The sequence below is a fragment of the Excalfactoria chinensis genome, chromosome 2 (assembly GCF_039878825.1).
Source record: "Excalfactoria chinensis isolate bCotChi1 chromosome 2, bCotChi1.hap2, whole genome shotgun sequence".
Classification (NCBI taxonomy): Eukaryota; Metazoa; Chordata; class Aves; order Galliformes; family Phasianidae; genus Excalfactoria; species Excalfactoria chinensis.
Genome location: NC_092826.1, coordinates 103,975,423 through 103,999,306, shown reverse-complemented (window position 1 = coordinate 103,999,306; position 23,884 = coordinate 103,975,423). Strand labels below are relative to the sequence as shown.

Sequence of the window (23,884 nt, the reverse complement as noted above, 5' to 3'; positions counted from 1 at the left end):
ACTTTTCTTCATGTTCATATGGTACTTCCTGTGCTCTAGTTTGTGCCCATTGCCACTTGTTCTGTTTCTGGACACTGCTCAAGAGAGCCTTGCCACATCTACTTGCCTCCTACCTTTAGAAAATTATAAGCACTGATAAGATCCCCCTCAATCTTCTTTCTTCCAGGCTGAACAATCCCAGGGCTCCCAGCCTTTCCTCAGAAGGGAGATGTTCCACTCCCCTCATCATCTGTTGCTCTCTGTTGGACTCTCTCTAGAAATTCCCTGTCTTTCTTGATCTGAAAGTCCAGAATTGGATACAGTACTACAGATGTGGTCTCCCGAGGTGAGAGCAGAAGAGGACAATCACCTCCCTTAACCTGCTAGCCGTGCTATTTTTTATGGACTTCTGGCCTCCTTGTCCACAAAGGCATACTGATGGCTCATGGTCAACCTGTTGTCCACCAAGAAACCTAGCTCCTTCTCTTCTGAGTTCCTTTCTCCTAACCTGTCATCCCCTAACCTGTACTGATGCATGCAGTTATTTCCTCCTCAGGTGAAGGAATCTGCATCTGTGCTTGTTGACTCATAAAGTCCCCCTCTGCCAAACTCTCCAGCCAGTCCAGGTCTCACTGAATGGCAGCACAGCTTTCTGGTGTGTCAGCCATTCCTCCCACATCATTCATTGTGAAGTTATATAAGCCTTATAGAAAAAAAGGAATTGGTTAATAGAGTGATTAAATCCCATAGGTTTTAATCTACTAAAATATGCAGCAGTGACAACTCATTGATAGTAATTAACAGAATGAAGTATATTTTCAGTCTTCCAAAATCCTGATTAAGCATTATTTCTTTCTCCTCAGTTTTGAGAGGATTTCATTAATAGATGAGGGTGGGGCAGGTCTGGTTTGCTGAAGCATACTACTTGAGGTTGTTCAAAAGCAAAACAGAGTTTCAGCAGAGGAACTGTGCTACAACAGTATTGGATGCCAAGAAAACGGGAGCACCAAAATGCAATATATCTTATTTCCCTAACAGATGAGAACTCTGGGCCACATTGAACTCAAGTGCAGAAAGGCACAGCTAGGTATGAAGGCAAATGAAACTAAATTTGGCCCTGAAGTTGTCTGGAGCTTAAAATCCCGTTTGTCTGACTTTTGCAGGCAGGGTTGAGTTTCGAAAGGATGTCTCAAAAAAAAACCCATTTATTTAAAATCTTAATTAGAAATTGATATTATATCCTAACAACAAAACCAAATTAAAACAAGTTTACTTTTAGATAGGTTCTTTATGCTCTGGGATATAATTCCAGTCTCCTACAACTTAATTAGCTAAATATACAATGTAACCTTCCATCTGGTAGAGTAATTTAACAGGAATAATTGTGCACCACCATAACTCAACGAGACACCGAGGAAAACCATTGAAATGCTATTTCCTTTCCTTTGGAAGAGAATTATGTACAATTTCAGCATGCTTTGCATTTCTAACAGTTAAAGCCAACAGGGAGGTATCACTCTCATTTATATTACTTTCCCATGAGAAAATCAAAAGCAAAGTACAAAGCTTATACCGCTCTTCATGAATGGCTCTGTAATACTTATTTGGCTTTAGCTAGAACATGTTATTTGGCAACTAAAACCTTTAATTAGAACTGTGGTTTTGAAGATATTTTTCAGTGAAAGTGCATTTTGCAGGAGTTTGAAGAAGTGCAGTCTTTACTGACCAACATATTCTACTTTGGATGACACGATACCACTTCTCTCTTTCTCTCTTTTTCCCATCTTTTAGATTTGTTTACTCTTCTGAAAATTTTCAACTGCCCTTGTCCTAGACACAGTAGAAGAAAAAAAAAAAAATCAGTTCCATTCAAATCTAACTGAAGTTTGTTACCGACTTCAAAGAATTTCAGGTTTTATATACAATATTTTGTAACTTGCTCATCCGAAAAGAAGACTTCTTCTAATAACATTGCAACCATTTCATTTAAATTTCAATGGACACTGCGCCCTTAGAATCCTCCAGATTTTAGGATTATTTTTTTTTTTTTTTAATTTAAGCTAAGTGTCTTTAGGTTCAAAAGTAAAAAATGTTGGTTAGTATCTGATAACCTACTTATAAAAAGTGATGCAAGCTACTTGTCGATACTGATTTATAAAGTGTTTCTGAAAGCATACGCAGTTTATGTTACAAAATCCTTGGGTAAACATGTGAAAGAGAACTTTGCAATTCAATTTTGGATACTCAAAGGGCAGCAAAAGGAAAATTAAGATAGCATTTAGAGTAAGACTGCATAATTAGTCAAGCCATCAAGAAGACTCAGGTTTGGCACAAGAGAGTGATTATTGGCCGGACAGAAGGTGATATATATACAAGTAGTAAAATTTGAGCTGAAACAAAAATACAATTAAAAATCTTTATCTAGGCCATCATTGAGCAAGAATAATCACCTGTGCACAACACCTTTGTTTCCTGTGATTAAAAGTAATTGTTAAAGAGAGGGTACAGGAGGAACAATCTAGTGTTGATGGAAAGACTATGATGGCTTTCTTGGTAATCATCCTAGTGATGACTCCTGTTAAATCTCAGTGAGTGCAGACTTTACCTTGCATAGCAAAGCATACTGATGCAAGCTCTTTACTCTCTGACAGTGTGATAAGGTATAACCTTGCATTCATTTTTAGTTGGTCTTAATATGCCTCGGATTATTTTTGATGTAGCTGGAGTCAGAGTTACATGGCACTGCTTCCTGTGCAGACTGTAGGAAGTTACAGAATGCATTCAGACTTGGGAAAGCTATAGCATGGCATGGTGGTTATAGCGGGGTTACATTTCCTGAGAACTCATGGTTTCCAGGTACTGTATCTGAAAAAAGCTGTTAACAGCATGTTTCTTCAGATTCACTCTTATGCCCTCTGAACTTAATAATAGAAAATCTAGAAAGGCTGCAGAAGTCTGATGACTATATGGGAACAGGCATCATAAAAAGAAGAGCTGGAAAGGAGCATATGTCTTTTTATTTTCCTGCTCTATGCTATGTGCTGGTGACTTTCTTCAGTCAAATCACCTAGTCTGAGCTTACCAAGACTGTTCACTAACTAAGGAAACCAAGGATTCTGGGAGGCAGGAATGTTTAGCATCTCTGAAAAACAGGATAAAATCAGAAGAAAAAAAAATATATCAAATTTGCCTTCTTTCCCTTCTTCAATAAGCAAAGTGCCTGTCCCATTTGTTGTGCTTGATCATAAACTGAGAGAAAAATAATGACTCTCTACTGAGATTGACTTCTTCATTTTGGCAGACACAATAATTGCGGGTTTGTGATTCTCTAAGCCTTTCTTTTTTTCACTGAAGACCAAAAGAAATCCAGCTTTTTCATATACTATTACTTCATAGGAGAATGTTTTCCTAGAAAATGCAAATGGAATTTGGTGGCATGAAAGGGAAGGGGAAAAAATTTTCACACACAAAATGTTTTTCTTCTCAGTTTCAACCACTCCAGCAAATTACTGAGTCACAAAGTATAGAAAGAATGATGGTAAGGAAATGTTCAAATTAATTTTTCTTAAAAAATTACATCTACTGAGTTCTTACTCAGGAATCTTTCACTCTAATTACACAAGAGCTATGCTGTTATTCTACTGCCTAATCAGGTTAACATAATGCCATTTTTACAAAGCTGTTTTCATGACTATGCAGTAAAGCCTTCTTCCTTTCTTTCATCACAACATTAAACTATCCTTCATCTTCTCCTATTACTTTTATTTTTTCCTGTGTGAAATTACACAATTTCCCCCATCCAAACTAAAATTTTGTACTGTTCAAGAAAAAACAATCATGCTATATTTCCATTGAGCATACTTCCAGTTTTTGGTAAGCAAGTCACAAAGATCTTCTTAAATAGTGCTATTGTGATTGATGCACATGTATTTAAGCAAAATGCAAACTGTAAGCTTATAAAGTCCACGAACAAAAAAAGATTCAACTGGCATAAAACCAAAATAAATACTAATATTGATTGACATCCCCATTCTTCCATGACTGTGATAAATTTGTGAAAGAAAAAAACATTTTATATTTGATATGCCGATAATCCCAGGAATTTCTTCCATCCAAAGCCAAAGCATGAGGCAAAATGTGGCAATTCCACCACTAGGGATATTTTTGAAAAGCACGTATCTTTGGTTAGAGAGCTCCGCAGAAACACTGCACGCAGAAAAAGAAATGCTACAGAGTGAAGAAAATGCAAACATAGTGGCCAGTTGCCAGAATTTCTGCATTCATTTTAAAGAAGTGAAGAAAAAGGAAAAGCTTTCTTTGAGAACCCGCAGCCTATCAACCCCATGTGACTTGCTACAGTTTTGTCAGCTTTTCAGCAATCTCTTCAAAACAGATAATATTTTCCCAGATAGATAGACCACTGAATTATGGAGATCAGCAATCAGAAGTTCTCCATATTAAATGACCATGTTTTCAAAAGCACACAGCTCCCATTAGAGCTCTTACAGCAGTCAGTATGAATTTCAAAAGTGTTTAGTAATGGGGAGGAATTTTCAAACCTCTCTGGGCAATTCAGACACATTAGTATCATTGGAAGTTAATGAGCCATGTGCTGCTCAAGACTTTTGGGTGCTTTGCAGAAAGCTCACACATTACAACAGGTACCCACGGTGAAATCTTGGTGAATTTGCTCTTACTCTGTTTTGGCCAAATTCTATTCTCAGCTACAGATGTATAGCTTCTCCTTATGGTATATTTATCTGTCCAGTGAAGCAATAGCTCCCCTTGCTCTGATCTTTTTGAAAGTCTGTCAGCACACAGCATCTGAATGCAGCTGTGCAAAGAGTTGCATATCCTGGCCTCTAGCCTCTAGGACAGTCCCAATCCTCCATGCAGCTGAACTGTGCAAAGCCTACTGCTGACAAGTTCTGCTGCATCTCGTAAGGGAAGGAATAATCCACATGCCTGAGAGGTACTGAGTAATTCCAGCCAGTGCACTGGTATACTGTCAGATACCTCACTGTTTGTATACAGACAACACAGCTGTTAACCACTACCCTACTTACCTATGTAGCCAGATGCCAGAAGAATAAACATAGAACAGAATATTTTCCCCTTAACCATAGTCCATCCACATTCATTTTTAAAAGATTAACAAGGAGTTGACACATCGGGACAGGGCTATATAGATTACTGAGAAAGTAAGCAAGAAGGTCTCAGGACTTGCAATGCCTGTGTAACACTCAGTGCTCCCTGGTAGGGAAGAACATATCAGGACATCATGAGAGAATCACGCTGTTTTGCTTCACATTAAATCTGATCTTAGAGTAACCAATTCAACCAGAATTGTCTTTAATGAGTATTACATTAAAGTTGAAATGAAAGATACCTCTGTATTTCAAATTATGCTTACAGAAAATAAAATTGAGAAGCAAACCAAAATTGCAATTAAAGTCTATAAAAGGTATTCCCTTATGGAGGCTGAAAGGAATGTAAGGTTCACTTTCAACTTTCATATGAATTGCTGACTTCATGCAGGTTCAGCAGCACAGAAAATTTACCAGGAGCCAGTGGCAATAAGCATTCATAGCCCTAAGGAAAGGAAAAGAGGTTCACCCCTCATGGCAAAGGTCAGATTTCTGCAGGCTTATAGCTTGCCCATAGACATGAGTGTTCGTAGGACACCTTTGTCTAGTAAGGTCCCATGAGGATGACACAGGCTCCACAATGTCCCCCCTGCCTGGAGGATGGCCCTATTACCACTCAGATAAGTTTAGGGTCATTTGACTTGTGTCAGTCTGGTTCCTGTTGCTTTTACTCTCAACCTGATGAGCAATCATTGGGACCTTTGTAGGGACGTTGCTGAAGGCTGGAATTACAAATCCAGGACAGGGAGAGACTGAACGTGTAAACAGGATATTTAACAGTTGCTATTTTCATGGATGCAGAGAGCTATTGAATACTCTCCCTTGCTAACACACAACATGCTTTACACTTCATTTCTATATGCTTATCAGAATCACTATGTAAATTTCATAAGAGCAGTCATGTTAATGATTATGTTAGTATTGGTCTGCATTTTCTGTAGATATCTTTTCAGAGAGTCATCTACAGAGAGTCATCATGTCCTTTGTCCAATTTTGTAACTGATGCATTGCATACCCAAATATTTGGAATAACATATAGAAAACATCTGGATTTAATTATATTATAGTCCTCTTATGCAGACAATGGGAATTGAATTAAGGAATATTTTGAAACCCCCACAGAGGTATAAAAGTATTAGCAGCTGCACAAGAACTTTACTATTACAGTGTTTGAAAATGTTTTGTTTTACAGATCAACAGTCTGACACATCATAAATATCAATCATAACATTTAAGATACATAAACATGGAAGAAAAATTAAAACTCGCTCGCAGAAACATGTAGATAGTGTTTAGAAGATGCAGAGTGTATTCTTTTGTTTAAAAAAATGAAAATATGTAGCCTATTGGCACAATAAATATATATTGTACAGTGAAATTAAGAAGAGAACCACGAATGAGCTTATTGCAACTGAACAGTCTGAGCAAGATTTCATAGGACCTTGTTATATTGCCACCATATTTTTCAGTGATCACTTTGAATAATCCAGCCAGAATAAATCAGCGTTTTACTTTTCATTCTTTCAAAAATATTTGGGGACATAATATGAGCTTAGAGAGTCTGCTCTGAAGTATTAGATGCAGACTGGATCTTCTTTCAGAATGCATAGTGCTTCCAAATGCCACTTCTTTTCAAGTCAGTACCAGTTTTGCACTTAGTTTTCAATCTCCCAGTGGCTAAATCACATTCAAAGGCTGTTAGCACAGTAGGGGGTCAGACTTTCCCTCTGAATGTAACTATATCACTCAACAGCAGACTCATGCAATAAGAGATCTAGTGTTTTCTTTTCTTTTTCTTTTTTTTCCTCTCCTAGTGTCTCCCTGCATTCCTGGATACCGGTCACTGCACCAAAGACCTGAGGTAACAGCCACATGGACTCCACCACCATCCTTCTGGGTTTATGGTGCAGAAAAAGACAAGTCTACAGTTCACCTGCTGCCAAGAAAAAAAGGTTCATTTGCTAAACCCTTTGAAACATTCTAAAATATTCAAATGAACATTTTATTGTAAATTAGACATTCTTGTGTGTAAAAACCATACGCAAACATAAGCATGTATGCATGTTCATACAGATACGCATATAGCCTTATTAAACAAGGTCACAAAATACAACATTAATCCAATTTTTTCTCTTTCCATGAATTCTCTTCTCAGTGTCCTGAAAAAATGTGCCTACAGGCAGCATATCATTTGAAGTCAGATTCTATATCTACCATGCAAAAGAGAGAGAGAGCTATTAAATGCAGAAGTAATATTGAGATAAAGATAATACCACAAAAGATCAATGAAATTATGGTTTGCTTAGAAACTAAGTTCACCAGAACCAAAGCTTGCACAAGCTGTTAGCACTGGGAAATAATGACTTTTGATACCATGTGATCAAGCCAGCCTTGTAAAGATACAGTCAGGATCTTTGAACTTACCCTTAGTAACATCCTGAACAGGCTTTGTGGATTATGATACATGCCTTGTTGGTGGACAGCCTGGTTAAAATAAAGGGTGAAAGAAATCTTGGTAGGGGAATTGAATAAACTACTCTAACTCACCCGTTTTACGGAGTGGAAAATCATCCTTGGCATCCTGTGATCCTGGTAAAGTGTATTTGTATGGCGGCGAGGCCCCACTCAGGGGTGGAGAGCTTTGATCCAGTGAGGTATGGTGGGCAGCCCTGCAGCAGACACAGAGAGGTCACAAATTAGCAGTCACTGAGGTGACCAGCAGTAACTATCTACACGTGTTGTACACATGTCTCAGCTGTGTTTATGTTCTTGTTCCTCTAAGTGTGCACAAACCACAGGCTCATGTAACCAATTTCACTTTTACAGTAAGTTATGGAACTCCTTGGGATTCCCAAGAATGTGCTTTTTGCACTCATTATAAAAGTCACATAGGATAAGAGTCATGTTGACCTACAGACAGAATCTGTCACCAGTTTGGAGAACTGACCATTTCAGATTGTTGCATTTTAATACGAACCAGCTGAGCCACAGCAAAAGCCATTGAAAGTCTTGTTTATTATATACAAAGAGATGTACACTGACCCAGCCTTTTCTAACAAAAAGGGGAATTCCTGGGGGGTGGGACAGGGGCGATGTTATAAGAAACTAATAAAAAATATTGAGATATTACTATCTCTTGAAAAAAAAAAAAAAAGTAAACTATTTAGACACAAAAGTTAAAACCTTGCGTTTTCTAAGTTTTCTGGGCATACAACTCTGCAGAACATAACACTCACGTCAGCAGAGGAGTTCCAAACTGAAGAGGACTTTCTGACAACTGCTGAATGAAGGAAAGAGTATGGGCAGATCTTTCTGAACATGTAAATAGTACATTGCAAAGCAATTGCATCATTTGGCTCAATGACAGGCTTTTTTGTTTGGTTGCTATTATTATTTAGAGGAGGAGAGAAGGGAAAAGAGGGAAACTTTCATACTTTGTGCTTGTCTAAACACCATTTTACTTGGCCTCTTACAGAGCCTCTCCCTTTCTTTTCAATGTAATGTGTTTAATCACGTAATGCTATGTTTTTGTCAAATAGAAGCACTAACATTAAAGTTTCCCTCATGTAGCAGAAGACATCTCCCTGTAGAACTTACAATTCTCATACATCCAAAGACTCAGAATAAGTTCAGACCATTAGTTCAGAAGTCATACTCAAGAGAATTTTACACATTATTTGGAAATTATTTACCTCTAGCAGAAACAATGTAACTGTGTATTAAATCATGTTATTACAGTGCTCTGATTAGCTAGAAGAGAAGCTCAAAGGGAAGTGCATCAGTAATGCTATTTAAAAAGAACAAGTGCTACATTAAAATCTAATGTACCATATGCATTTCTGTTTGTCTGACCTGTAAAGGTTAGTTTGGGGATAATGTTGCAGTTCTTTTAGAAATGCATCCAAAGTTCTTTTCTTCCTTTTATTTATTTTTTTAATTGACTTTTAATAATATAACAGTTCTAATAAAGAAGTTAAAAATGTATTAATTAGTTAAAAATAAAGGAAAAAAAAAAAAAAAAAGGAAGGGGGAGGAGCAATAACTGTAAACTCTTGGAACAGTAATATATCCATAACAGGATCTGGTTGAAATAAAAGGTGTATACAAATTTCAGACACCATTCTGTTCTCTATAGCACTCGTGTCATTACTGTCTACAAAGTACTCTTCAGCTCAACTAGATATATTTTGTTAACTTTTTGCTTGTTCTTCCATCTTGTTCTAGAGTTAGAGACTCCTGACATCCCTGCTGAAGAAGCATTTTGTCTACTGTTAGTAGCTACCTCAATAAGGCAAAGAAACAGCTAAATACTGAACATACGTGTACCAGAGCTTGGGGTGGCGGCTCACGGAATGATTCTTTCCATTTGCTGGAGAGTCTTTTGTTGCAGATTTACTTAACAGGAACTCTTGAAGTTTTTGCTTCACTTCTGTACTGGCTACTGCCCCTAAAACAAACAAAATCAAACACATTTCATCTTTATTTATAAAATTACATTTTAAAGAAAACCAAAACCAAAACAAAACAAAACAAAAAAAACAGGAAAAAAAAATAAAAATCCATGTCCTTACTGCTAAAAGCACTGTAAACTATAAAAAGCATTGGTGGAAATCATTCAAAATGAGATAACGTTTGGGTTGTTTGTTTGTAGAAGACTAAAGTTGGCCATAATCCAGAAAATCGATGAAGTCATGTGGGATATTACATCAGTAGATGAGGCCATTTATCCAGAGCCAGATAGATCTAAAGAATTTAAATTATTTCCTAATAATATCCAAATCTAAAAACAATGAAAAAACTAAAAATTCAGTAACAACAGTTCATTTTGAACTAGCAGCAAAGAATTCGTTCTCCTTCTGTAAATTGGTAGTAAGGCGGCTCATGTCAACATCAAATAAACTGATTTCTTCTTCCAGCATGGGAAACGCTTCCCTTACTCATAGCCGTAGTATTCTTTGTAAAAAGAATGAAAATAAATAAATAAATAAATAAATAAAAATCTTTCAATTTTCCCCAAACAGTGATAAAAAGGGGAAAGGAGTGATTCTCTGAAAGTGTAGCACTCAGGAATATTGATACTCTAAGTATTTGGTTACCCAACAGCACAGTTAGCTGGTGAGCATGTCTCCCTGTGACCTGATTCCCATAAAATACCTCTATTACCCCTCAGCTTCAGACCCTAACTCCACTATTTATATTTTCCTTCCCTCCTCTACTTATTAAGCTGATCAGTAGCAGCATATGCTAGGGCTGAGGGTCACAAGTGCTGCTTGACTAGGTGCGGTGTAATGAGCAAGCCAAACGGAGAAAGGCAACACTGAGTTCACACTGCTGCTCATCTTCTGGTGTAAGCACAAACAAAGTCAAACTGTTTAGATGAATGCTGATTTTCATATCCCTTATGGAATCCATGTTGTTGTTGTTGTTGTTGAGGTTTCTGTTACCCTCCTCCTTCCGGGTTATTATGCAGGTGATTTGAAGAGTTATTAGTGTTGCAGAGAGCAAGTAACCCATTTAGATTATGAAGAAAAGGTTAAAGGAACAAACTCAGACTGTTAATGCTCTACCAGAAAATGTTCCATAGACAAAGGAACCAAGGTACCCCTCACTTTCCCCTAAGAATGCAAAGCTAACATCATCAGAGCAATATGATGCTTTTGTGATTAATTGATTATCAAAGTAATGGAAGCTCTGTGGACATTAAATTCTAAAGTTTACAGTATGGTAAACCTGCAACTATTGAACTGATACAGTTTCCCATTCAAGAAAAAAAGGCAGGAGTATATTTCCCATGAGTACTATGTACAACTGTTTTCTAGTTTGCTCTTTTTTAATTAGAATCTTTTGTTCAACTAGGAGGGCAAATACCAATATCTGTGTGGCAGTTTCATTTTAAATACCTTCACAATGCATTTTCAAGACCTGATTTTTAAGCTGATCTGACTACACTGAATTATTTGTATCTGTCTCCCTCTAGTGAGCATCAAATTCCAACATCATCCTTTGTATCTGTCATTTACCTTAGAGCAATATATGAGCTAGAAATAATTCCCTGCGGGGTCTCATGAAAAGGTATCTGAAGAAATATAAAGCAGTTTCAAGACACTGACTTTATCACTGAGAAAAAGTATACAGATGTCTAAACTAAAGATACTAGTAAACACTTTGTTATATTTTCAGTCTTGAAAAATACTCAAATAACTTCATCGTTCATATAGGTTGCTGTTCTGTCGCGATATCTGTAATAGGAAATAAGCTCTTCAGAGAGAAATTCAAGAGAAAGTTTAGGCCTTCAAATTCCCTCCTATTTCATAAAGAGAGATATTTATCTACAAGTCTGTCAGAATGTGCAGCTCTCCAAATGTGTACACAAAACAGCAGCTTTGTTTTGTGCAACAGGTGGCTCTGCTTTTCTGCAAGCACAGCTTTGACTGCTGCTATTGCACTTTGCACACAGTCAAAGACTTTCTTCAGATATCTTCTTGATGTTCACTTCAGCTGGGAGAAGGTAGAAGAAATATATTAATTTTGTATTAGGATTCATGGTACATTGGCACTTACTTTCTCGGCCTCTTTCTTTGCCTCTGAGGGGAGGAAGCTGCTGTTCCCTGCGATGCCTCTCCAGTTCCTGCTCTTGTCTCTGTTGCTCCAGTTTCTGTTCTTTTTCAAGAAGTTCTTGCTGCTGTTTAATGGCTAGGAGTTCCTGTTGTAACTTGCACAGAACAAAAAGACATGAGAACGTGAAGCTTGCAGTGTTTTGTAGGTCAGTCCTGGTCAAAACAACTCCCTTGAATAAAAGAGCACTGGTGTTTATTTGTGTGCGTTTACTCTTCTTTTCACCTCTTCACTGCTTTTCCCCGGACTTTTTAGGATCAAAATGCATCAGCACAAAAATGAACTCTAACATCAGGTAGCAGCCGACTGCTGTGCTTTCTCTTCTTTCTCTTTTGGCAAATACATATGAAAACTGCATAATACTCTTTGTTAGAGTATCACCAAACCCTGGCTGCTGTGCTCAGTTGCATTTGTCAGCTTCAGCCAGCAGAAGCTTTGCACAGTATAATAGTGAAAAGTAGATCAGAAGGAAAAATAAAAACAAAGGCAATAATATACATTTCCAGTCAAAATCAATTACAGCAGTCCTACCACAACATATGCAATGCTATACACATATTTGTTTGTTTGTTTGTTTAAACGTCATGTGAGGCATGTCAGAGAAGAGTGAAAACATTTGTAGGCCCTACCTCCATTTAAAAGGCAAATATTACATACTTGTCTATTGGTTTGATTTGTGGGCATACATTCAGATTGCAGCAGTCTTCAAATACACTCAGAATTGTGTACACAGAAAAGACAGCCGTATTGTATAGTCTGGCTGAAAATTTAACACTGTGAAATTGGTATATTGAATTTCCATGCATTTAGCAGCTTCATGAGCCTGGGGAGTCTAATAATCCTACCTTGGTTTGCTAGGTACAACTTGCTGGCAAAGTTTTTTTTCTTGAAAAGGCTTCTATCATCCAGATACATAGAAGTAAGCACTCATACTCCATCTAGCAGACGCAGCAAGTCTTTCAGGAGCACTCCCTTTCCATGTCTGCCTAAACATACACACTTTGCAGTAAACCAGGGGATAAATTAAAAGTGTTGCTACCTTTATGTGCTCCTGGAGCTGGGCCTGGTGCTGGCGGGTCAGGTTTTCATGCTGTTTCTGAAACTCTGCAATCAGTAGTTGCTTCTGAATTTGCTGCTGCTGCTGGATCAGAAGTAGCTCCTGCTGTAGCTGCTTTTCACGCATAATTGGGTCCACCATGGGAACCATCATCCTGAGATCAGTTCGCAAGTCTAATGGTGAGATAGGCTCTAATCCCACGGGAACCTCCGACTTCACATCCACTGAGTGAGGAAAACAACAAAACATATCTACATTTAAATATAACCAGAGAAATAGAATAGAGATGATTCCTACTGAGGAAAAAAGACAGTTTCACTCATACACTCCTTCAGTGTACAGAGCCAACAAGAATGCAAACTATACTGTATGCAAACTTCTGATATTTCTACTAGCAACTTGAGATTTTCCAAATTATTTCATTATTTTCTTTCTGTTCTCTGCAAAAATATTCCCAGATTAATATTCTGCTAAATAGATTAGCAAGCAATCCAGTACTGAAACAATGTCACAGCCTTAGGGAGCAATATTTATTGAGAACCTCTAAGGTACTATGACAGCTTAACAACAAACACGTGAGGCACTTCTTCAGCTTGAGATGAAGACAGCAGTTCTCACTGGGTTGCAAGATATTTCCCTAAAAAGTGAACGTTAGCATGTAGATTATCCAGGGATTGTGTTATGCATAAATAGCTATTGTGTATATCTGGCTTTGTAGCAAACACACAGGAATGACTCACATGAAATAGGAAAATAATTAGACATACAAGACGAGAAGTTACAATAAAGCTTCACTGATCACCTAGATTAAGCCTAGTAGTCTCTGTACAACTTTCAAGGAAATGGAAACACATTATATTATTTTAATTTGCTGCCATAATGGTATATATTTATAATCTTGTATTAAAGTAGTTAATGAACAGTCTTGTGGTTCTCCGTCTCCAGATTAAAATAGAAGGGACTGAAAAGCAGAAGAAAAGAGAGAGACCTGATGATTTTTACCATGATACTTTTAAAGTCCACCTTTTCATATCAAATGACAAGACAGAACATAACTCTACCTGTTGAAATAGAACAAAAACCTGACTAGTATCATTTTTACATCAGGAAAAAAGCACAGGGCCTGCGATAGCACTTAGCAGTTCTGATTCCACCCACTAGAGGACAGTGGAATACAAACACATTAACTGCAATTCCTACTATTATATTAGAAAAATAAGATTATTATCTGAAAACAAACATGCTGTCAGGAAACAAACAGGGAATATGACTGTAGACATATTTTCTACTTTTCTTCCTATTGGAGCTGTATTTATTTCCACGGAGAAAACCAAAATGAAACAATGAAAATGTCTAGTAAATAGGAACAGTAAAGCTGCAGAGACCACAGAAAACAGACAGAACTGAATTCTACTTGCGCCACAACATCTACTAGCACAAAATATTCAAAAGATATTCAAAAATAAAAGAAAAAAAGAAAAAGAAAAAGAAAAAGAAAAAAAAAAGAAAAGTAGGGAAAAAAAGGTGAGGCACTGAATCTCTTTCACTGACCACATCATTTTCTCATCAACATTCTGCAAACATAACATTTTCTGGGTTTGTTTTTGCTCTTTTTTTTATTTTTTTTTTTTTTCTTTTTAAATCCTAGTAACTGTTATTATAAACCTCAGAGCATAATTCGCCTTCTTAACCCTCTCTTCCAACAGAATGATTGTGTCTAAGTGCTTGCTTTTGTTCAGAGATTAATTGCTAAATTATAAAAAATCACCTTTAACTTACAAAAACTGCTCTTGATTATAAATAATTGCCCCAGACCAAGAGAAATGGACAGGCAAAAGTCCTGCCTTTCATCCCATTTATTCAGCAGCAATCCACATTCCATTTGTCTAGACTAAATATAGCTGCGTTTATACAAGAAATCAATAGTGCTTGCAGAGAGCAGAGCAAAGACATGAATATTTCATCCAACTCCAAGAGAACTGGCAATCAGCAAGCTGACAGAGCTTTGCAGGCTGGCTGCCCCTCTGGATAAGTCTCCAGCATTGGACAATGGCTCGTTGCCTGCAAGTCACAATCTTATCACAGGCGCTCTGCTATTTTTAACATTAATTGCATTGTAGGTGACAAAGGCTTATCATGTTTAAAGTGGAGAGATGGATTTTCTTACAGCTTCTGTGACGGGATAATAAGCCTTACTAAGAGCAATAATAGTAACTGGAGCCCTGCAAACCTTGCAGGGTTTGGTTTGCCACAGTGTTTGCAAACTGAATCCTGCAGTTTATTTTGCAGATACTGGCTGCAAAACAACCCCTAGAATTCTGCATGGAGATTCAGTCTGATTACACCTCCTACCTCTGATGAGTGTCCCACTTCTTCATTTTGAGAGTGCTTCACTGTAACTGTGAGAGGAAGTCTCCTTATTTTTCCAATAATGGAAATTTCCTTCCACAATTAGTAAAATGGAGAGCTGAAATTGGTTTGGTAAGAAACACGTTTTCAAGAATTTTTACAGACCCAAATAATAAATCTAACACTGAACACCTCCTTCATCAGGTTCAACTTTACCTCATTCAGTAACACAGAGGAAGATAAACACTGAAGTATTCCTTGAACCCACAGAAATCAATACGTAGTCTTTCATGTCATTTAAAAGTCAATGTTTACTGACAAATAAAGACAAACAGTTTTTTCCTGTTGTAAATATTGCTAACAGTAAGGTTACCTCCAATACTACTACTAACTGCTGACACAGCATTACCTTTTGTGTGTAATTGCTGTCTCAAAACTCTAACAGTTAATAGTTACATTGAAAACAGCTAAGCTCCTCAACCAAATTATTCCATACATGTAACTGTAAAATCACCAAACTGAACACTGAGCTACTGTCTGTTACACAAACCTGATGCCACACGCCCTTTACATTCTTGTTACTTGTTATCAGCTGACAAGGAAGAGAAACAAGAGGCCCTGTGGAATTCCGACAGCGTGGAAAGTACGTAATGGAGCCCAGAATCAGAACCAGTCTATTTAAAAGCTTTGACTTTTAGTTGAAACATCTTCTCCTCACCACCCCAACACATATGTAACTCTAAAAAGACCAAAGGTGATGCAGGATGTTTATTCACAGTATGGGTGCTTTAGGTTTTAACCCCTTTGACACAGAGAAATATGTATTTTTGCACTAGAAAAATGAATGCGCTAATCAGCACACACAATGTCCAAACATCACATTAAGCAGTGGGAAAAAAGACTTTCAACAATAGGCTTCCTCAAGCTATTGACCAAAGATGGATGCGTAATGAAAGAAAATATGAGTCTGAGTTTCCTAAAGGTTATCTCCACTTGGAGGAGCCCTGTTTTGCAATACTTCTGGTGCCCAACAGAGCAAGGTTGAGGCAGGTATGATTCAGGGTGGGACCCTGCACTGTGCTTCTTGAGCTGTGGTCTGGACATCCCTTCTCGACATCCCTGATGACTGCAGGGCACAGCCAGGGAGTCCTCCCTACAAATAACTGAAGTCAAACTCCATGAGCTCAAGTTAGCTGTGGTGAATACCACATGAAACTGCAGAATATTAACTAAAAACATTATTGAAAGCTCAGTGATTCCAGGAAACATACCAACATTTTAGCAGAAAAATACTTTATTTTCAGCTACAACAAACTGAAAAAGGCATACAGATTTATTTTTCATATATAACCTCAAGAGCCTTTCTCTTGAAATGTAACAACAAAAACAGTCTCAGGAGAGCTTCCATATCAATTATATTCCATAGCTGCACTGCCTGCAGTGCTTTTGACATTCTGTAGAAAGAAAATAAGGTACTTGCAAAATGGCATGCTTGTTGAGTATATTTAAAGGCTTGTAGCACAAGTGAAAAGAGGTAAAAGAGCTTGTTCTAACCTTCGTGTGTTGATTTTTGGAAACATGTCTTAAAATGGGAATCACTGAAAAACTTTCACTAAGAGACAGAATTTCAAGCTGTTTTTCAGTGATTAATTTCTGTTTGCTGGTATTAGAATACATAAGTCTTATGAATCACAAACACCAATGGAAAATACCAGAAAATAAAATAGCCCACTTTCTTACCATCATCTTCCAAGAGGGGTAACCTTTTTTTTTTGTTGTTGGCAGTTACTCTTCTTGGCAGACATTTACATCACTTTTAAAAACAGGAACTTAAAGAAGGGCTGCTGCCACCAGCTGAAGTGTTGCCATTCTTTATTTGAGATGTACTGAAGAATTCTCATCCACTTGTTTATGAGAACATGTCCATGGCATTTATGATTCTTACGTTAGGGGAGCTGTGTTAATTTGTTGAGACCACTTCACATTAACCCTCTCACAGCAGAACTTCTCATGCTGTCAATAGTGCTTTTGGATGAGGAGAGGGTCAGAGGAGCAACTTGTCAGTTTATCTCTTGCTCCTGCTTGTCCATCCAGGGCAAGGTTTTACTCAAGAAGCAGTTAAGGCTTATGGAGTGAACTAGGACGACTACAAAAGTTGGAATGCTAAATGAAAATCAGATGTGGCTAGAGACCCCCAACTAGAAATTTCAGTACTAGCCACTAAAATTGTATTCCTGAAAACAGACAAAAAAAAAAACAAAAACAAGTAAAGTTTTGAAGAATAATCCTGCCAAGAAACAGGTATACCTCATGCCAAGTATCTACTCAGTCAAGTATTACAAAGAAAGAAGAGAATAGGAGAGCTGTTTATACTAGTGCTACTCTTTTGAACTATCTTTTTTAAAACAGAGCCCCTGCTTGAAGTGATTATTAGGTTGTACAGTGCTTTGATAGTTTTCACATTTTTTATGAAAACAAACAACAGTTTTGCACACCTTAGTGTATACAAGACTGCCTCCATTTTGACTTCTTCATTCAGAGAAAGTGAAGAAACCTTTCCTTTCAGTATTAGTCATCACAATCAAAGCAGTAAAGAATTTACAGAAGAGTTCTAAATAGTGGAAAGAGTAGATGATCTATCAAAAACGTACAGAACATTTACTTTGCAGTTTATACCTAGAATGCTCTATATTTATGTGCCACCTTATTCAAGACCTGAAATGCACTGATATCTGAAAAGCCATAATGATGTCTGAAAAGGACAGAAAAGGACTGAAAAGATGAAATACTGCAGGAGGCTTAAAGATTCAGGAATAAGGAATAAAAGGCAGGAGAGGAGCTTTGGCAATAGGATATGAGATGAGAGAATGGGGCAGAAAAAGAACGGCCAGTCAGTAAGTCACCAGTTACAGAGCAGAGATGGGGCACATGGAAAGGAGTTAAAATTTCTGAGCTAACTGGGGCAGGGCTTTCTTCACTGTGAAGCAGCATTACATGAGCATTGCTCACTGTAATCTAAGAGCAGTCCTGGCATACTGATAAGGCACTGCTTGTCCTCAAAGCCAGTGTAAACAAAAAGCTAACGGAGCAATGTGTCAGCTGTGAGGATGCTTGGAAATTAAGTGAACAACATGGTTTTGAACAGCCATGACTAAAGAGCATGGAGTCTGGCATGAAAACTTCTAGAGCAATTGCTCAACAAACCAAGACAAATTTCCTAATTTGGAGCTTACTCTGCAAAGGAGAGATTTTCACAACCTTCTGGTGGAAGCTGGTCCTCTCTACAAGACCTGTGTTTTAGAAGTTGATATGTTAAGAATAAACAGTACAGAAACAGAAGTATAAGTCAGATGATCGATAAGCTGTGAAGGGTTAGGATACCCCTCATGGGATGCTTTTATCATTTCAGCTCTTGTGGCTAAAATCTTGTACATCAATTCTCAGCTGGTATAATCTGTCACCCCTCTGTTGACTTCAATACAGGCAAAACTGCCACTTGAGAAGGTTGATCCAGATTCTCTCTCATGACTATAGTGGTGAAAGATGATGGGCCTGAGAGTATCTCATTTCAATATCTTTAGTGGGACAAAAGCATCCTGATTATGGATGTTAGATGGATTCTGTAATAAAACTTTTTCTTCAATATTTAAAATTGAAAGAAATTTTTCTACTCAAAATTATGCACAAGGATGCACCCAAGCAGCAAAAGGTGTCCTTAAGATTTCACTCAATTCAAACATTAAGCAAGAAAAACAACAAGAAGACAGCAAATAAAAATGAAAGGTGTTTTTCAAAAGCAGCACAATCATTTTTTGGTGACAGCAAAGTACCCTGATGCAATCTGTACTTTTAAAACTTCCTCACTTAGAAAATAAAAACACAAGAAATTACAACTCATTTCAGATTGCAGAAAATAATTTCTAGTTATTTTCTTGGATTATACTTAAAAAATCAGTAATTATTTTAACAGTACTATCACAGAATTAGAAGTATAAATGAACTGTCAAACTTGAAGAGGCACTCAACGCACTTTATGGTATTAGGGAGAAGTGTAATAAATTAGACTGTAGATGTATTCTCTTTTGTTCTATAAAAGGGATTTTATCATGATTATACATTTTCCCTATTTATTTTAAGTGTTTGCATACATGTCATAATGAGAAGTAAAATAAATGCAAACAGTGATCTGTGCTTTGATTTACCATTCTCTTATTTCCCCAGGGCCTGGAAAGGAAGCTTGAACAACCACAAGCTTCTAAAATATCAGTGAGAGGCCTTGAAATACCAACACTGAAGTTACAGCTAACTGGCTTTTGTAAAAAAATAAAATAAAATCAAAGGCTTTATTATATTGATTTACAAAAATCAGATTCCTCCTCTGCAAATATGCTTTTGAGTCAAACAGTCATAACAAACACAAACATAAAAGCCATCTAATTTGCTATAACCAAGAAGTTTTAAAATGTTAGTGTTTGCTGTTTCTTTTACAGCGAACACATTAGCCTGCCAGGGTTCATGCAAACAGCAGGCCAACCACTTCTGTCAGAGGAATAAAAGCAAACGTGCCCCAGTAAATCACATCGGAATGTGAAACACTTTTAAACCCAAACCTGGGATGATCTATTATCAAGAAATTCAAAGTGATCTACATTTGGTTTTCTGGGTTACTTTACATTTCAGGTAGAGAGCTCTTATACATGCGTTCCCTACACCCATCAGCACACAGGCGCATCTTCACTTTCCAGAAAACGCACTTTTGATATAAGGAACTCTGAATACTTCTGCTGCAGGCAATACAGAAACACGACAAAGACAAATGTATGTATAGTTAAAAATATATCATTTCTACATATCTTTCTTCTCAGTTCCACAGTGTATGACATACTAGTAGTATTATTAGTAAATTATTAGATAGTGCACATAAGAATACACATATTATTAACACTATAATAATGATGATACTCCAGTGTTAATAATGCTGTTGGTATACAGTATCAAGTTGATCTATTTGGCCACAGTGTGTACTCTGTGACAAGAAAAAATAGAAAAGAGTACAAAACAAATAGCATGATTTTGGCTATTTATCTTCTATACACGGATCAGTATCGCTCCTAAAAAGATGATACTAAGGATGACAATTAAGGTTTGATTTGGTGGTAACACTATTTGGCAGTTTCAGAATTCAGTAGGTACAATCTATCTCCAAATCAATAAGTGCCAGCTTATCTGCTGGTCAATTCATTCAACTCTTACAATTAGTTAATTAATGTAAATGGAACCATGTGTGAAATAAAACTGTGGGTGTGCACTTGCTTAAATACACATTGCTTGCATCATGCCCTGAAACGCTCAGCAAATGCAAAGAGAAGACATGACAAAATATTCCTTTCATCTCCCTTTTTAAAATAGATATAATGCTAAATGACACATATAAATTATATATATGGCCTTATCTTAGCCTTGAGAAAAGAAGGCTGAGAGGGGATTTGATCCAGGTATATAAATATCTGAGGTGTGGGAGCCATAGTGGTGAGGCTGGTCTCTTTCCAATAGTGCGTGGGGACAGGACTAGGGGTAATGGGCTGAAACTTCAGCATAGGAAGTTCCGCACGAATGTGCGCAAGAACTTCTTTACGGTGAGGGTGACGGAGCACTGGAACAGGCTGCCCAGGGTAGTGGCGGAGTCTCCTTCTCTGGAGATATTCAAGACCCACCTGGATGCCTATCTGTGTGACGTGGTGTAGGGAACCTGCTTTGGCAGGGGGGTTGGACTCGATGATCTCTAGAGGTCCCTTCCAAACCCTGCAATTCTGTGATTCTGTGATATATATGTTTGTGTCAGTATTATTACACATTAGAAGACAGTGTACAAAACCCTGCAGGATGTTAAGGATGACTGAGAGGGTACCACAGGGCTTTTCAGAGACCTGCTACAGCCTTTTTCTGATGCCCCATTCAGAGATATTACAGTGCTTCAGCAAGAAGTCCCAAATACATCCAGAATGTAGATTTCCACTCCGCTTTCATCTGTTCTCCACCTGTGAATGCTGTAGGTGTGTTGGTGGTTATGTAGAGTTTACAACAGCTGAATAACCCCCAACAGTGGGGATGTCACTATTCTAATCCTAAATGGGTGATACAAAGAAAGATAAGAGGGCAAAAAGTTCTCCCTTAAATATCAGAGATACCATTAGGGTATGCCAGCAGTTATATCTTTAGTATCATTGGACAGTGTTCTCCTAGCCAATTAGGCTGTGGGTAGAGCTCTGCTGAACAAGTATCCACAAATAGTTCTGCTGTTTCAGGTGTGTGACAGCCAGTGCTTCAACTGACACCCTTGGAAGCCAAGCTCTGGTGCAAATCTTCCAAGGGACTACTGGCAATTCTTGCTGGCAACTCTACTGGTATTTTAGGAATAAATAAATAAATGAACCAAAAATAACCAGGAAGCGTTTTTTTCCCCACTTTCAAAGCTTTTTTTTTTTTTTTTTTTTTTTTTTTTTTTTTTTTTTTTTTCCTTTTATTTTTTGTAGCTGTGTGTGCTCCCCAAGATACTACCATATTTAGGGTTTTTCTTTTTCTTCTTTTTTAATGCATAGCTAAAGCTAACGTGTAGATGTGACTCACTAAGCTCACAGTGTCTCTAGAAATCATTTTTCATGGGAAACCAGAAATGAATTTCTATTATTCCATTGTTATTAATCAGTGTTCATGGATCATCCTGATCTTTGATATAATTGGGGCTAAACATGGTTTTGAACCCAAGCACTGAAAATTGGGACTGAACTGAAATCTCCCACTGAGGAGGGGAAAAGCCCAACAAAGAATAACAATACCTTTTAAAGAATCATTTTAGAGGGAGATTAAGGGAAACAACAGTCAGGGGCTGGCAACATACTACTACTTACTATGCCAGCTCAGAAATGTAGTTCATATATGTTACACAAAATTAACAACTCTAGATATTTATTAGAGAAGAAAAGTTGTGGGTTATTTTCCTATGTTTTTATTTCTGTTCTGCTCTCCTTCATACCACCTTGCCTTGGACTATAGCATACTCTGGGGAATCTGTCCTTTGCCAATAGAAAGCTCCCTGTATATTTGCATAGTGACTAAAAAAAGTACATGAATACTATTAGATCACTAGTTTGCACCTGTTGGAATACTGATATCTAGAATCAGAGATTAAAGCATGAGTAGAGAAAAATCTATGGGGAAAGCAGGGAAAAAAGAAGAAATTGTCATAATGGTGATTTAAAGCATACCAGGTAGAGTTTAATAGACTGCAGAAGTGAATTAGAAGTGGCAGAATATGAGAAGGGACAGAAAGAATGGCAATACAGATGAGGAGAATATTATGCAGCTACTGAGCCACAGAGTTGGATGTATTGAGATGTCAATAGGCAGAGACAATGGGCTGCTGAAACAACAGTAAGGGATCTTCCAGAGGAAGATCCAATTATCTTGATGATAGAGTTGTGTTTCAAAGGTCTTGATTTAATTTGTTGGGTTTTTTTTTGATTGGTTGGTTGGTTTTGGTGTGTTGGGTTGTTGTTTTCCTTTGTTGTTGTTGTTTTGTTGTTTGTTTTTGCTGCCAAAAGAGTACATCTTTCAAAGAACAACCTTGAGGACAATGAGGATGGCCACATTTCCATTACTAAGACAGGCACCTTTTATAAATGAGATTACATAAAATATACAAATCATTATGAACTCACAATCAAGGAAATTTCAGTCTTCCAAGATGCTTTTTTTTTTTTTTTTTTTTTTTTTTCTCATTAATACAAAGAGAGTAGAGAGTTTTGGTTTTGTAGTGTATAGATTCAAATGATAACCTGCAGAAAATAATAACAAAAAAGAAGTTCTCTCTCTCTCATATTCTGCAACTTGGGATTTGGGGGAATTACTTAAAAAAAAAAAAAAAAAAAAAAAAAAAAAAGGAGATAGACATCTCAAATTCACAGCTGTAACCTGAGTATTACAGAACTCTCCAATTTTATAATAAAAGGCTACTGTGGTCAAAATACACACAAATACACACACATACATAAACATTTAGATTTTCAATTCTAAGATCAAATTATGTTCTTGAGCTCAAGAAAATCCCAAACTAGAGATGTAACATCTAGTTCATGTAGTTATAGTACCACAGAATCATAGAATGGATTCATGGGTTGCACTCTCCAGACTAGACAGATCTCCAGAAAACGTTCCCCCGAAATGTGATGGCCCTGATTTCAACCACCAGAGGGGGCAAATCTTGTTTACCAGGTCAATAAGAAAATCAGAATGAAGCTCGGTGAAATGACTAATTTCTAACAAATACCATGGTTTATATCCAGGTATATGTAGACAACAAACACAACGAAAACACAGCTTAACTGAGTTTACTGATATAATAAAATTAATCTTTTTGCTTTAAATGTTCATTAACAAAATTCCTATTGGTATTCTTTCCCTGGATGATTTTTTAGATAATTTTATTTTAAGAATTCATAGAATCATAGAATCACTCCAGTTGGAAAAGACCTTAAAAATCATCGAGTCCAACCACAACTTAACCATACTACCCTAACTCTGACAATCCTCTGCTAAATCATGTCCCTGAGCACCACATCCAAATGGTTTTTAAAGAAATCCAGGGATGGTGACTCAACCACCTCCCTGGGGACCGCATTCCAGTGCTCAGCAACACCTTCTGTAAAGAAGTTTTTCCTGATATCCATAAGTGACATCA

General features: G+C 37.2%; 1 protein-coding gene across 9 annotated transcripts in view; it reads right to left on the bottom strand.

Annotated features, from left to right (window-relative positions):
• HDAC9 (histone deacetylase 9) overlaps positions 1-23,884 on the bottom strand; it is a 402,973-nt gene that overhangs the window by 199,445 nt on the left and 179,644 nt on the right. For 5 of the 9 annotated variants that reach the window (XM_072328342.1, XM_072328337.1, XM_072328333.1 and 2 more), the window contains 4 exons: positions 12,781-13,022; positions 11,688-11,838; positions 9,447-9,573; positions 7,674-7,795 (listed from right to left, as the gene is read on the bottom strand). In XM_072328342.1, the coding sequence (XP_072184443.1) occupies positions 7,674-7,795; positions 9,447-9,573; positions 11,688-11,838; positions 12,781-13,022 (642 nt within the window). The remainder of the gene's footprint in view (positions 1-7,673; positions 7,796-9,446; positions 9,574-11,687; positions 11,839-12,780; positions 13,023-23,884) is intronic. The other 4 variants (XM_072328339.1, XM_072328343.1, XM_072328338.1 and 1 more) reach the window with 3 other exon arrangements.